We start from the raw sequence: 9,995 nt of genomic DNA, 5'->3' as shown, positions 1-9,995 counted from the left end.
GGTATTGGTGGGGCCACACATAAAGCAATACACCCAGAATGCTGGAGGAACTCAAGATATCAGGCAGCACCTGTGGAGCGAATGAACAGTTGACATTTTGGCTGGATTGGAAAGGAAAGGGACCGAAGCCCCGAGAATCTCATCGTAAGGATAGCGGGCAGTTCACGGAAATTGATTCCAGGGTTAAAGGGGTTGTGTTATTTGGATCGACTGAGCAAATTGGGACTATGGAGCAAAAAGAAACAAATGGTCAGAGGAACTCAGTAGGTCAGGCAGCATCTACAGAAGGAAATGGACAGTTGACAGTTCAGGTCAAGACCCTTGTAGAGCGGAGATCACCAATATGAAGAGGTGAGTGGAAGCTGGCAGGTGATGAGTGGACTCAGCTGATGAAGAGCAATAGCAGGATGGAAGAGTGGAAATAGTGCTGAACACTGACAGGTGGAGTCAGTGACCGTGGGCAACCTGTTAGCGTAGCAATTGGTGTAATGCTATTGCACCCCAGCTATAAGACCAGGGTTTGAATCCCTCCTCTCTCTGTAAGGAGTTTATACGTTCTCCCCGTGACCTCGTGGGTTTCCTCCAGGTACTCTGGTTTCCTCCCACACCTCAAGGATGTACAGGTTAGGGTCAGAGAGTTGTGGGCGTGCTATGTTGGCCCCAGACTCCTGCAGGCTAGCCCAGCACAATTCTTGCTGATTTGATTTCACGCAAACATGCGTTTCACTGAATGTTTTGACGTACTTCAGAGAAATAAAGCTAATCCCTTTAATCCTAGAGGTCAACTGATGGTGGAATTTGATGAGAGGAAGGTGGAGCATGGAATAAAATGAGGGAGGGGGAATAGGTATGGTGGGGAGAGGGGACCCAGTGGGAGGAGTGTGTGAATGACGGGCAGATGGAGGGGTTAATGAAACAGAAGAGAGTGCACGCAGAGGGTGCAGTTCATAACTGGAGGGGAAAGGTGTGTCATTTCATTTTAAATAAAGAGTAGGTGGAATTTTTCTCCCAGTGAGTTGTGAATTGGACCATAAGACATAGGAGCAGAATTATGAACAAGAGAAAATCTGCAGTTGCTGGAAATCCAAGAAACACACACAAAATGCTGGAGGAACTCAGCAGGCCAGGCAGCATCTTTGGAAAAAAGTACAGTCAACGTTTCGGGCCGAGACCCTTCGGCAGGACTGGAGAAAAAAAGATGAAGAGTAGATTGAAATTCAGGAACACAGAATAATGTTACCTGTAATTTTTTGAAGTTAATTCCAAAAGTTGGAGACAGTTTCATGTTCCTGTAAAGGGCTTCTATAGCAAAAATATCAGTCTGCATTTACGTAGCATTTTAAAAGCTGCAAGCACCCCGAGTACCTTCAGAGAGGTGTGACCAAGCAATGTAGGGCACCAAGCCACACAGTGGGGTATTAGATCAGCTGGTTTAAATCCGGGACACAGACAGAGGGTTATAGGAGCTGCTTACAGGAGAAAGGAGGACTGGAGAGAATCAAAAAGGGGATCCTGCAGCTGATGTCCCAGGCAGTTCAACGGTGAGTTTCTGAGAGCCTACGGAGATGAGTTATTTAAGACTTCGATGCATTTCTAAAGAGCAGGGGCAAATCGAGGGTGAAGGCCAGGAAAGTGGGTGAGGCATATTGTAATCTTTTGAAGGTTTGGGGGGCTGAATGATTTACAGTACCTTCACAAAGGTGTTGGGATGAGAGGAGAGCAGAGGTCATCTGGAACTGGACTGTCCTCAGAAGAAGGGAAATCTGAGGGAAAGCAGTGATGAGAAGAGGAGGAGGACGGCTGGAAGAGTGGATGGAGATGTCCTCACGGCAGAGGAGCAGTGTGCGGGCACGAAGGAAAGATTCTTCACGGCTGCCACTGGCGTTCGATCGGAGGAGCACTCTGGTGTGTCCAATACTCTGCTGGGGTTCTTCTGCAGCCAGTCTCTCAGGTGGAGGATGGAGGGACAGCTGCACATCCAGGGATTGCCCTCCAGGTGGAGCTGTTCCAAATGCCTGAGTGATGTCAGCAGGCCAGCGCTCAGCTGCCTCAGTCTGTTGTGGTCAAGGTGCAGGAGAGCGAGCCGGGGGACGTCCCGGAAGAGAGCATCCGGCAGGGCTGACAGCTTGTTGCGGTCTAAGTGAAGCTCCTGCAAGTGGCCCTGCCTGGCAAAGGTGTTGGGGCTCAAGGTGTGGAGCTGGTTCCTGTGGAGAAGCAGCTTCTGTAGCTTGCGTAACCCCGAGAAGACGTTGGGGGGAAGGGAGTCCAGACAGTTGAACTGGAGCTGGAGGACCTCGAGCTTGTGCATGTCCTGGAACAAAGTGCTCTTGACCGTGGACAGGGAATTCCCTTCCAAATGCAACTCTCTCAGCTTCCCCAGCTCCTTGAAGACTCCCAGTGGGATGGTGGTCAGCTTGTTCCCATTTAGCTGCAGCTCCTTCAGGTTGGCCAGACCCGTAAAGGTGTCTTGGCGGAGATGGGAGATCTGGTTCTGGCTGAGCTGGAGCACTCGGAGGTTCTTCAAGCTGGCAAAGACGCCCTTGGGGAGCAAGGCAATATGGTTGTGGTCCAGTTGCAGTTCCCTCAGGAGGCTCAGCCCGCGGAAAACCTTCTTGGGAATGAGCTCCAGCCGATTGTTGTCAAGGTACAAAGTTCTCAGGTGGTTTAGCTGGTCAAAGACCCCCTCAGGCAACTGAGTGAGCAGGTTGTTGTCCAGCTGGAGCTCCCTCAGCTCTGACTGATCCTGAAAGATCTCTGGAGGGAGGGCCGAGATCCGGTTGTTGTCCAGGTGTAGTTCCTTGAGATTCATGAGGGCAGCAAAGACCTTGGCAGGCAGTGACTCAATGGCATTGTTGAACAGGTTTAGTACAGTCAGGTTCTCGAGCTTCTGGAAGGCTTGGGGGGGTAGGCCAGTGAGGTTGTTCAGACTCAAATCCAGTCTCCTCAGTTTGGTCAGGTTAAGTAAGGCATTCACTGGCAGGTTGCTGAGCCCATTGTTACTGACGTCCAGCAAGGTCAGATCTTCAAGTGCAGAGAGAACCCCAGGGAAGATGGTGATTTGATTACTATTCAAGTAGAGGTTTTTCAGTGCTTTGAGGTGTCTCATGACCTCCTCAGGAGCCAACCAGATCTGGTTATTTGTGAGGCTCAGGACGTGAAGTCGGTCGAGCCCATCAAAGGATCCCCTAGTCAGGGCAGAAAGGTTGTTACTTCGGAGGAACAACTGGCTCAGGTTCCCCAGTCCCTGGAAGGCTCCTGGTTGGATCTCCGAGATCAAGTTGCCATTCAGCTGAAGTAAATCCAGTTGGCTCAGCTCACTGAAGACGCCAGAAGGAATGGCCCTGATTTGGTTCAAGTTGAGCATCAATACCTGGAGGCTGGCGAGGCCAGCGAAGGCCCCAGGCTCAACCGAGTGAAGGGGGTTGCTGCTCAGGTGCAGCTCTTCCAGACTGGTGAGGGGCTGCAGGCACCCAGGTGCCAAGGAGGATATGAAGTTGCTGTTGAGGAAGAGCTTCTTCAGCTGGGTCAGGAGTTCCAGTCCTTGAGTTGGTACAGAGGTGAAGAGGTTGTGGCTGAGATCAAGGAGAACGAGGTGCCTGCCCAGAAGCGAGCCATTGGCAACCCCGGCTGAGAAGTCTGCTGGGAGGAGAGTGGAGATGCTGTTGTATTGCAGGAAGAGTTCTTGGACATCTGGCGGTAGGGTACTGGGAATCTCTGACAGCCCTTTGCTAATGCACCAAACTATATTCTCACCATCCTTGGGGCACTTACAGATCTCGCAGAGGTCGGCGGAAGAGATCTTCATCAAGGAGGTGAGGAGGCCGAGGACAGCAAGGTACAAGAGGAGTCTCTCCATGGTGGAAAGGTCCCACTGTAAAATAAGCACATTGAAGACAGTCACCACGAGGAGAAACTCAATGGGTCAGACAGTATCCATGGACGGAAATAAGTAGGTGAGTTTCAGGTCGAGACCCTTCATCTGGACAAAGAAAGAGGGCAATTAAATCCCAATGGATCTACATCTGGATCACCAGGTAATTTTTTTTTATTTAGAGATACAGCATGGTAAGAGGCTCCTCCAGCCCAAGCCTGTGCTGCCCAATTAATTACGTCCATGTAACTAATTAACCTACTATGTGGGAGGAAACCCACGCGGTCACGGGCAGAATGTATAAACTTCTTACAGACAGGGGTGGGAGCTAAACCTGGGTCACTGCAATCATAAAGCATCCCGCTAACTGCTAAGCTGCCATTCTCTCCCCTGACTCTCTGGGATCCTGCATTCCCTTACACTCAACGGGGCCCCATTTCCCGTGCTCCCCTTTCCACTCATCAAGACCCCACTTCCCACAATGGTTAGCATAACGCTTCACTGCGCCAGTGACCACTGATTGCAGTTCAATTCCTGCCACTGGTTGTGAGGAGTTTGTACGTGGTGGCGTGGGCTTCCGCTGAGAGCTCCGGTTGCCCCCTCGTTCCAAATGGGTTCAGGTTAGTAAGTAGTGGAGTAGATGTGTGACGTTTGAGACACTTGTGGACTGCCCCAGAACATCCTTGGACTGTACTGCTCGACGATGCAGATGTTCTGATGTACATATGACAAATAAAGCTGGTCAAACACTTCTCTTTACTCCCTTTGGATTCAAGGTACCCCAGTTTTAAGGTTCCATTCTGCACCCCTCCTGCATTAACATACAAAGGCACTGGAGGAACTCAGCAGGTTAGGCAGCATCTATGGACAGGAAAGAACAGCCGACATTTCGGTTGAGACATTTCACCTAGGCTAAAAGATAGAGAGGAGATAGCCAATATAAAATGGTGGGTGGCAGGGCCGGGAGGAGGTGGTGTGGGAGGGCTGGCTTGTGATCGGTGGACCTGAGTGAGAGATGGAATGGTGTCAGAAACTCAAAGTTGAGAGGTGAAGTGACAAAGGGTTGAAGATGGTTGAATTTGACAGGAGAGAAAGGTGGAGCAGGGGAGGGGCAGGGAATGCAGGGAGGGAGGTGAGGAGGGTACCTGGCAGTGGACAAGGCCCTAGACAGACATGCCAGTGTGAGAACAGGAAATAAAACTAATGTCTGGACACCGGGAGATCAACAGATGGAGTGGAGGTGCTCGATGGAAGAGAAAGGGACCTTGTGCCACCTATTCCTACAGATTTCTATAATGGCTCCCACACCTCCTCCTTGCAAAGGGTCTCAATCCGAAACATCAACTATCCATTTCTCTCCACAGATGCTGCCTGACCCCATTGAATTACTCTAGCACTTTATGTGTAGATCCAGATTCCACCATCGTGGTCTCTTGTCTCTCCATTATTGACAATATTGGTGCCTTAAATATAGAAATTTGTCAGCTATGGGCTTTTGAGACCAGCACTGAGACCATCCCGTCTGACTGGTGTTCCATCCACCACCATAGATATTCACTCCCTCCACCATCTCCGTGTGCTCTGCCACTCACCCAGCCTACTCTGACAGCACCCGCAAAACCCGCTAACACCCATGCCAACGAGGGTGAGAAGAAGAGCATTGCCCCGGCTCACTCCCGTCCATGTTGGCACAGTAGCATAGCGGCTCGTGCAATGCTTTACGGTGCCTCCTGTCAGATCGGGGTTCATTTCCTGCCGCTGTCTGTTCACCCCGTGACCCTGTGGTTTTCCTCCGGGTGCTCCGGTTTCCTCCCACGGTCCTAAAACATATGGGTTAGGGTTCGTAACCTGTGGGCAAGTGCTGCAACACTTGCAGACTACCCAACACAATCCTCACTTCGATGCAAACAATGCATTTCACTGTCTGTCTCGATGTATGTCACAGATAAAGCTAATCTTTCATTGTTATCTTTAAATCACACATAGGACATAAAAGGAGATTATTCACATCCCCTGAGACCATAAGATATAGGAGCATAATTAGGCTATTCAGCCATCATGTGTGCTATCATGGCTGATTTACTACCCTCCCAACCACATCCTCCTGCCTTTTCCCCATAACCTTTGAAGCCCTGACTGATCAGGAACCCATCAACCTCCACTTTAAATATACTCAATGACTTGGCCTTCAGAGCCGGCTGTGGCAATGAATTCCACAGATTCACCGCCCTCTGGCTAAAGAAATCCCTCCTCATCGCCATTCTAAAGGGATGTCCTTGTATTCTGAGGCTGTGCCCTCTGGTCCTACACCTGTTGAGAGAATAGATTCCCTATGAGGTACTTTCCCAACAATCCCATCAATTTCCCCCAAAGATATTATCCTTCACCAACAGACCAAGGACATTATGTAGCGGCCAGTTAATCCACAGGCCTTCATGTTCTTTGGGATGAGGAGGGAAACAGGAGCAAATTTAGATTTATTTCCTACATGTACTTCAAAACTTACAGTGAAACGTGTCATTTGTGTCAATAACCAACACACCTAGGGGTGTGCTGATGGCAGCCCACAAGTACCACCAGGTATTCTGGCACCAACATAGCATGCCCACCGTCCTTGATAGACAGAACACAACAAACAAAAAACAGCAACAGCAAACAAAGGCCATTCCCCCTTCCCTACCTATGCACATACACAGCCCTCTAACTCCAGGGCAGCCCTTCTTCAGCCTCCAACCTCCAGCAGACTTGAGCCCTTCACCTCCCCATGGACTCAGAGATGACAGACCAGGGGCTCTGGCTCGAGCACCTGGGACGGTGGGGGGGGGGGGGGGTCTCACGCCATCACAGGGAGCACATGCAAACTCCACACACAGACAGCACCCAAGCTTGGGATTGAGCCCAGGTGGCTAAAGCTGGCAGGCAGCAGCTCTATCCAACGTGCCATCCCTTCCAGAAATCGCTCCTAAGGAGGTTCAACAAACAAAATAGTTCAGGCAGCCCCCTGCTGCCCACAACCATCCCCCCAGACAGAAACACAGTGCCAAAGTGGCTGGTTACTCACAGCCAAGCTCCTTGGATCGGTCCCACCAGGCGTCGTCTCACTGCCTGCCCTGGGCAATATGGTCCTTCTCTGCTCGCCGACAGGAGCTTTATCATCACTCTGCCGAAACCTTCGAGGGAGCTGACCAAGCTTCCTCCTCGTTCTCTGATGTGTCAGGATGTGGGCACTGCTTTCAGCTTCCGTTCTGCCTCTGTGGACCAGGTCTGTGAATTGTGTGCCTTGTGGTGAGGTGTGAAACCAGGTAACAGCACCCTGAATTAAAGCAGTGCACAGAAGTCACGTTCCTCTCAGGACTTGTCAAGCAGTAACAGGAACAGGCCCTTCAGCCCACAATGTCTATACTGAAAACCGTGCCAAATCTCTTCAGCCTGCACAGGACCCATATCCCACTATTCTCTGTGTCTTAACAGCTTTTTAAACACCACCTTCACATCTGCTCCCACCACCTGCCCTGGCACGCTCCAGGCCCCTACCACACCAATGTGAAATACTTGCCCTGCACATATACCCCTTCTCCTCCTCTGCTATCACCTCCCCCGGTGCCCCTCCTCCTTCCCTTTCTCCCATGGACCACTCTCCTCCCCTATTGGATTCCTTCTTCTTCAATCCCCTTACCCCTTCCACATATCACCTCCCAGCTTCTTACTTCAGCCTCCTCCCCTCACCTACCTCTTAAATATCACTGTAGTATCTGCTTCCAACCCCACCCCTGGCAGCCTGTTCTAGTCACCCACAACTCTCCGTTACAAAAAGCCTTGCCGAACGCATCTCCCTTAAACTTTCTCCACTCTCGCCTTAAACACATGCCCTCTCGTATTTGACATTTCTATCCTAGGAAAAAGATTCGGATTCCCTGCCCTGCTTATGCCCCTCATAATCTTATAAACGTATGTCAAGTCTCCCCTCAGTGTCCGTCATTCCAAAGAAAACAACCCAAGTTTGTTCAACTTCTCCTTACACCTCATACCCTCAAATCCTCTTCTGCATCTTCTCCAAATCCACCCATCCTTCTTATGATGGATTGCTGAGAACCGCTCGCGATTCAGTAAACCCTCATTCTCAATTTCATAAACTCGATGAACACATTCCCATTTTGACATGTCAGTCTCTGCTGCCACAATGAGGCCTCTCTCATGTCGGAGAGACAACAACTCAAATTCTGTCTGGGTGGCCTCCAAGCTGCTGGCATGAACATCGATTTCTCTAACTTCCAGTCATTTCTCCCCCTCACCCTTCTCTTTTTATCCATTCCCCATTCTAGCTCCCCTCTTACTCTTTTCCTTCTTCTCTCCTGCCCATCATCTAAATCTAGTTTCCCTCCTCCTCCCCTTTCTCCCATGGTGCACTCTCCTCTCCTATCAGATTCCTTCTTCTTCAGCTCTTTACCTTTTCCACCTATCACCCCCCAGCTTCTTACTCCATACCCCCGCTCCACCTGGCTTTACCAATCACTTCCCAACTCGTCCCCCTACTTTCTTACTCTGGATTCTTCCCCCTTCCTTCCCCGTTTTGATGAACGGTCTGGACCCGAGATGTTGACTCCATAGATGGTGCCTGACCTGCTGAGTTCCTCCAGTATTTTTTTCGTGTCTGTGTGTTGCTCATTAACCCGGTGAGCTGGAGTACACAAACGTTCTTTATACTGGCAGTATCACTCTCATTTCTCTCCTAGACTACCTGTGGATCTCACTGGCATGGCCAGCAATTATTGCCCCTTTGAGAGGGTAATGATCAACCAGAAGCATAGCTGACAGGGCATCTACGTCTTTTGTAAAGAGCCATCCACACAAGATGGGCCTGGAGTCACGTGTACTGGGTAAGGACTGAGGGGATCAGTCAACCGTAAACTGAAGAGATTCTGTAGATGCTGGAAATCCAGAGCAACACACAGAGTGCTGGTGGAACTCAGCAGGGCAGGCAGCATCTATGGTGAGGAATAAAGAGACGATTTTTCATCAACCAGATGGGCTTCTACAAGACTCCAATAGGTTTTGTGGCCCTAACTGAAAGAAAAGAAATGTTAACTTTATTAGTCATATGTAAACCCAGTGGCCACTTTATTAGGTACACCTGTACACCTCGTTAATGCAAATATCTAATCAGCCAATCATGTGGCAGCAACTCAATGTATAAAAGCATGCAGACATGGTCAAGAGGGTCAGTTGTTCAAACATCAGAATGAGGAAGAAATGTGATCTCAGTGATTTAACCGTGGAATGATTATTGGTGCCAGATAGGGCGGTTTGAGTATGTCAGAAACTGCTGATTCATGGGATTTTCATGCAGAACAGTGTCTAGAGTTTACAGAGAATGGTGCTACCCTCACTCCAGTTTCCCTGTTTCTACTGTAAGCGTAGATGTACAGGTTATGGTTAGTACGAGTCATGGACTTGCTATTTTAGTGCCAGAAGCTTGCTGACACTTGCAGCCTGCCCCCAGCACATCTTCAGACTGTATTGATCATTGTCACAGATGATGCATTTCACTGTATGAACACAGAACAGAGAACAGTACAGCACAGTACAGGCTTCAGACCATGATGATGTTCCAACCATTTAATATACTCCAAGATCAACCAAACCCTGCACTCCCACATATCCTCCATTTTTCTTTCATCCATGTCTTCTCAATGGCCCTCACGTATCTCCCTTTGTCAGCACCTCTGACCTGCACTCCCAATTTCTTTATTCCATCCTCTCCTGTCTGACCTGCATTCCCAATTCCTTTATTCCATCCTCTCTCTCTCTCTCTCTGACCTGCATTCCCAATTCCTTTATTCCATCCTCTCCTGTCTGACCTGCATTCCCAATTCCTTTATTCCACCCTCTCTCTCTCTCTCTCTCTCTGACCTGCATTCCCAATTCCTTTATTCCATCCTCTCTCTCTCTGACCTGCATTCCCAATTCCTTTATTCCATCCTCTCCTGTCTGACCTGCATTCCCAATTCCTTTATTCCATCTTCTCCTGTCTGAACTGTATTCCCAATTCCTTTATTCCATCCTCTCCTGTCTGAACTGCATTCCCAATTCCTTTATTCCATCCTCTCTCTCTCTCTCTGACCTG

General features: G+C 49.6%; 1 protein-coding gene across 1 annotated transcript; it reads right to left on the bottom strand.

Moving 5' to 3' along the window:
* Positions 1–183: 183 nt before the first annotated feature.
* LOC140204467 (uncharacterized) lies at positions 184–6,991 on the bottom strand. The gene is made up of 2 exons (XM_072271183.1): positions 6,933–6,991; positions 184–3,871 (listed from the first exon to the last, which is right to left on the bottom strand). Exon 2 carries the CDS (start codon positions 3,854–3,856, stop codon positions 1,748–1,750), a length of 2,109 nt encoding a protein of 702 aa, XP_072127284.1. The 5' UTR covers positions 3,857–3,871; positions 6,933–6,991; the 3' UTR covers positions 184–1,747.
* Positions 6,992–9,995: the final 3,004 nt, after the last annotated feature.

The sequence above is a fragment of the Mobula birostris genome, chromosome 10 (assembly GCF_030028105.1).
Source record: "Mobula birostris isolate sMobBir1 chromosome 10, sMobBir1.hap1, whole genome shotgun sequence".
In the NCBI taxonomy this organism is placed as follows: Eukaryota; Metazoa; Chordata; class Chondrichthyes; order Myliobatiformes; family Myliobatidae; genus Mobula; species Mobula birostris.
The sequence above is the reverse complement of the archived record's forward strand: the minus strand, read 5'-3'. Positions and strand labels throughout refer to the sequence as shown.

What these genes read in the sequence shown, in the direction of transcription:
- LOC140204467 (XM_072271183.1), bottom strand. Translation starts at nt 3,856, where the DNA reads ATGGAGAGACTCCTCTTGTACCTTGCTGTCCTCGGCCTCCTCACCTCC.